The 6,000-nt window shown below is 30.7% G+C and overlaps 1 protein-coding gene across 1 annotated transcript in view; it reads left to right on the top strand.

The window, feature by feature from the left end:
- Positions 1 to 485: 485 nt before the first annotated feature.
- Positions 486 to 6,000, top strand: part of LOC134855548 (lipoxygenase homology domain-containing protein 1-like) — a gene marked incomplete at its 5' end in the record, with an annotated part of 191,574 nt that continues 186,059 nt past the window's right edge. The window contains 2 exon segments of the mRNA XM_063872089.1: positions 486 to 692; positions 1,575 to 1,704. Coding sequence (XP_063728159.1) covers positions 549 to 692; positions 1,575 to 1,704 — 274 coding nt within the window.

Raw genomic sequence — 6,000 nt, 5'->3', positions numbered from 1 at the left:
CCATCTGAAAGCTATTGTTGTCTTAAGCTCAAACTCAAATGCAATAAAAAACAACCAATCTGTGATATTTTTTCAAAAATTATGTGGACTTAAAATTTACTCATTTCTCATTATGCTCATTTTGGGATAATTGAAGCTCGATAAATTTCGTGATACTAACGCGCAATCGGAGATTTGATCCGACTCAGAAACCTTTCAAATTGAACTGGGGCATGCTATTTTGTCTACATTAAACTTTGTTGCATGCTAAATATACTTTTACATAGCTTTACACTAAGTATGGGGAGACGGTTTTTGGGAACAAAAATTCATTTATATTTTATGATTTTTTCTTTTTTTTTGAAAAAGCGAACATTATTCCATAGACCATGACAGGCAGTCACAACATTCAAGGATTTTCCTTAAAATCCGAGAAGTCTTGTTTGGCTTAGCAGATAGAAGCGGACAATTTTCTGAATATATATTTTTTCCAGCCCCTCAGAGCTATTTGTGCACCCTCCCCCAAACAACCCGCCTTCAGCCACAGCCCAAAACCAAAAGGAGTATTCATGACCCAAATTGAAGACCCTCTTCCCCCACCCGCCCCTGTTCATCAGCCAGTCGCGAGACCGAAAGTGAGGGCCAATCAAGTTCCGAGTTACCCCAAGAGTCCGGAACCTCCGACTATGAAGTTCGAACATGAATGGTTCACGGTAAGTTAGTAAAAGCTATTATAAACCAAACTATATCGAAAAGTATTTGTCCCAAAATTTGTTTTTGCACCCTTTTTTCGAAATGTATTCTTAATTTTCAAAATTGATGCTCATTTTTCTCGTTGGATTGCTTGTAAAAACAATTTTGAAATCAATTCTCGCTTCACGCTAAAAAGTTTAACTTCTCTATGAACAAAAAAATATGAAATTAAGTAAGCCCCAGGCCTATAATTAAGGCCTATGACATCAGATTTTGTTGGAATTTTGATTAACTGGTTAACCGTAACTGTTTTTTTTTCGAACCATTGAAAGCGTGAAGGATCTTTGTCTTCGAGTCTGCTAAAGTTTATTTTTGTTTTCTACACAAAATCAGTTACCACACATAATCCAAACGGATTTTGAAAATTTCAAAAAAACTCCCAGTGTTGAGAAAACCCGATTTGAAATTTTTGAGTTTTATTTTAGTTTCGAGCGGCTGAAGCGAGCGAGTAGGTCTGCTAATAATCTATTTCTTATAAAAAAAACCAAAAAAATTTTCTGCAAAAATTCCTGGATTTTTTAATTATTTTCTAAAATCATTTGTCAAAATATACCTGATTTACTATTAACATGGAATGAGCCTTGGTTCTGGGGTTTCGTTCAGATTCTCTTATCACACCACGAATAAAAACGACAGAAATTAAAAAAAAAAGCTGTTCTTTTTAACTTTTTTTTCATTTTTTTTAGTCGGAACTTTTTGAGCAACTTGTTACCGACTGTTTTCTCTTTTAATCTAACTTTTTCTTCAGAAACAAACCATGCAATCATAAACAAGGAAAAATTATGAAAACTATGAACAAATTCAGAAAAAAAAAATTTTAAATAATTTTTTTTTTATTTCAGTGGGAGTTTGAGCAATGGAAATGGGACAAAGGGAGTGAATTAAGACTGGTGAGTCATTCTTCCCTCCTCTCTCTCCGACTCAAGGGCGACGGGACAGTAGACTGCAGGGGAGGGGCAAAGGAACCACCCAGTGAGTAATCTAGATCTTATTTAATCTACTGACTAAGACTTGCGTATCTGAAATTTGTTCGGTTTGGCAATTAAAATATAAATTTCTTTTGATTTTTTTTTTACAAATTGTGGAAATTGTCAGATTATTACAAGGTTAGTAGGATTTTTTCTCGAGACAAATACAAAGAATTTGAATTTATATTTTTAATGGAATTTCTGACTGAATGTGTTGGAACCAGATATAAACTATATTTATTATTGGTTATAAATTGGATATTTTATCTCTATAAAATATTTTATATTAACCAATCATGATCCATCTAACTAACAACCCACTTATTTGTAAGTGCTGAAATTACTTGTAATTTCAGCACCAGAGAGATTTGAATTTAACTTAGAAATTAGTTACCTCTCCAAGAGACCTTTTAGCAATCGCAATAAGCCAGTATACTCTAGATCTATTGAGCCTAACAGAGACTAGTTAAAACCCTGAGACTAGTAGATATAAGAGTAAGATTAGGATCGGTATTAGACTAAGAAGTTGCACGAATCTATCCGGCCGAAAATAAGATAGCGTGACGAGCAGACGGTGTACCCTATCTGAAATTACTCTTTGAGTTACACCTAGAACATAACTTAGTGTTCAAACTTCTTGCAAAGGTCAATGCCTGGAATGAAAATTGAGTGGCTGAATTGATACTCTCTCAAAATGCAATGTTCTTCAAGCGCTCAAAAATTTTTCCAACTTTGATTGAAACAGACTAATTTGTAAATAATAACAAAAACACTAAGTACCCATGATTCACTCGAAAGATCGACCGATTTCTGTTTTCAAAATTTTCGGTCAATTTATAACAGACTTTGTATTTTTTTTGACTTTTTTGACACTCTTGCTTTTTTCAGCTTTACACTTTTCAATTTCTTACTTTCCCAGGCGCGATTTAAGATTTTACCTATTTTGCCTTCAAAGTTCATCTTTGCTCGACTGTGTTCGAGTAACAATAAAAAAAATCCAATTTTTTTTAGTACAACGTTTCTAATGAGTGCAGTGCTATAAAAGCCCAAGTGCCCCTGGAATGCAAAGATATTGTAACGTAACATATTTCCATGATCAAATTTTTAATTCTCAGTTCTCTACTAAAATGACCATCAGCAGGTTGGCACTTTAAACTAATTCTGACAGAGCTATTTGATTAAATAGATGTTTCGTACCAAATTTAAAAGGAAAAAAAAACTTTTTGCTATTAACAATTTCTGAACATATGTGAACCAAAGGCTGGAATTATTCGAAACATGATTCGACACTGTTTAACTCAAGATTATTGATCCTATTTGAAATAGGATTCAATTTAGTTTTGTTGAAACCTTCATTCGACCGTGTAAAATAAGAGTTTCGCACCCAATGAAAAAGTTTTGCCTAAATACGAGCAATCTTTCTCTCATAATGGCTCTCTTGGCTTTATAGCAACGTTTACTGACTTTACTAACTAACTTTTGCATGTATTTCATTTTCTGGAAATTTTATAAATCAGATGTATTAAACCGTTTTTTGATTATTAAAGTACATACCTAAGTTTGTGTTTATTGTATACTCAAAACATTTTTTCCAAAAAGAACTAACAACGTGATATAATGTCTTTTTACAGAAATGGACAAAATTTTGGCTCTTGGAATGGTTTTATATCTAGTACAAACCCTTGTTTTAATAAAATAAGCGTTTCTATGAAATTTTTACACTTTTTGAAAGATTTTGTTGCCCTGAGCTCGAAGTATAATAATACCTCTTCTCAAATGACTTTTTATGAAATTTTGGAGGCTTAAAAATGCTTAACTACCAACTCAAAAAACATGCCGAAATGAATGGAGATATGCTAAATAATTCAAACAAAAATGCTACTACATCGAGGCGAATCTCTGAAAGTTCTGACGGCACATTTAGAATTTAGGCCAATTTCAATTTGAAACATTTTATTCCGCCACACGATAACTATCCCAAACATTAACAATTTTAAAAACCTTCATAAGGTCTTTTTACGTATTTTACGTATTTTAAGCAAAATTTTTTTTTTGCTATTAACAATTTCTGAGCATATGTGAACCAAAGGCTGGAATTATTCGAAACATGGTTCGACACTGTTTAACTCAAGATTATTGACCCTATTTGAATTATGATTCAATTTAGTTTTGTTGAAGCCTTCATTCGACCGTGTAAAATAAGAGTTTTCGGACCCAATGAAAAAGTTTTGCCTATATACGAGCAGTCTTTCTCTCAAAATGGCTCTCTTGGCTTTATAGCAACGTTTACTGACTTTACTAACTAACTTTTGCATGTATTTCATTTTCTGGAAATTTTATAAATCAGATGTATTAAACCATTTTATGATTATTTAAGTACATACCTAAGTTTATCGTATACTCAAAATTTTTTTTTCGAAAAAGAACTAACAACGTGATATAATGTTTTTTTACAGAAATGGACAAAATATTGGCTCTTGGAATGGTTTTATATCTAGTACAAACCCTTTTTTAATAAAATAAGCGTTTCTATGGAATTTTTACACTTTTTTGTTGCCCTGAGCTCGAAGTAAAATAATACCTTTTCTCAATTGACTTTTTCTGAAATTTTGCAGGCTTAAAAATGCTTAACTACCAACTCAAAAACATGCCGAAATGAATGAAGATATGCTAAATAATTCACACAAAACTGCTACTACATCGTTTTAGTTATTAGCCAATTTCTAACGAGGACGAATTTTGAGCAGATATTTGGAATTTTTGTCTATAGCCATTTTCTGTGTTTTTTCTTAGTCTGGTTAAAACTCTGTAGTTTATTTCATCAAACTTGAACGTTTTTCAGAATAATTAAAACTTTTAGGTAATTTGGATTTTCTATAAACCGTCTCAAAATTTTTAGCAAATCTTTTTGAAATAGTGTGAAAAATTGATCGGTTTATTCTAGTCAATTCAATTGAAGCAAAATAGTTTCAGTTTAAACATTGATTTTTGGACGGAATAAGTAAAAAGACACCCCACATAATCTACAAAAATGAGTAACAGTTAGATTTTTTTTACATTAGAGCTCCGTCAGGCGTGTAAAGTCCTGTAGTAGTTTCAACAGTACCAATTATTCAAAAATGCCAAAAATGACCAACTCTCGGCAGTAGTTTGTTTTTCCAGTAAATTAATGAAAAAATAATAACATAGTAATAGAGGTTTTTTAACATATTGTAAAAGTAAAGGAGACTGCCCGGGTTGACGTCCATAGAAGAAAATGCTTATCATACAGTTTCATATATGAAGTCCATGGTAAAAAATGTTTATCATAAAAAATTCATACAAAATTTAAAAAGTATTTTAAAAGTTTTTAATGAACATTTTTGGTCTAATTGTTTATTTTGAAGCTTTCTGGTCATTAAAATAATGATTTAAAATTTTTTTATAAAAAAAAGCTTATCATACAATTTCCATGTATGAAAATTATAAAGAAGTCATTTTGTCATAGAAAAAATAAAGTTTTCAAAAATCACCAAAAAACTTGTCTGGTTAACTTTAAATAGATTTAAATAAGTATATCTATAATAGAGAGCATTTTGACAATCAAAAACATAATTTTAATTTCTGTCAGAAAAAAACTTAATATAAAATTTTCATGCATGAAAATTGTATGATATGCATTTGTTTCATGAACAAAATAAAAATTTGAGGTAAAAAATTTTCATTCCCTTTTTTGGCTGCAAACTTGCTGTTGTGTTAAAAAAAATTGCAAAAAAAAATTTGCATGCAAAGTTTGACATTTTTGTGTTTATAACGTAGTCCAGGATGAGTTTTTCACCCAAAAAATCTAAAAATCACAAGAAAGTGTTTTTTTGTAAACACGATTATTATATTTTGTTTCATTTGCTAAAATAAGAATAAATTTATACTAAAAAACAGGCCTTTTTTTCGCAACCATCAAAATTTTCAAACGAAAAATTATCTAGCCATATTCAAAAATTTATTTTTTGGTATATATTTCCATGTGAAAATGTTACATTTAACTTTTATGGCTAAAACCACCAAATTCAGTTTATCTGCGTGGTAACTGCCAGTTACACTCTGTTATTTCTCAGGTCAAAAATCCTTGGTTAGTGTTTCGGTTGAAACACGAAAATTCAAAACAAAATATTTTTGTATTTTCATTTATGGAAAAAATGCTTCTCATAAAATTTCATAGAATGGAAAAAATGCTTGTCATACAATTTCAATAGTGGAAAAATGCTTATATTGCTATTTTCATACATACACTTTCACACTATGAAATTGTATGAAAGAGTAT

The sequence above is a fragment of the Symsagittifera roscoffensis genome, chromosome 10 (assembly GCF_963678635.1).
Source record: "Symsagittifera roscoffensis chromosome 10, txSymRosc1.1, whole genome shotgun sequence".
Lineage (NCBI taxonomy): Eukaryota > Metazoa > Xenacoelomorpha > Acoela > Convolutidae > Symsagittifera > Symsagittifera roscoffensis.
This window is presented reverse-complemented; position numbering and strand designations above follow the sequence as displayed.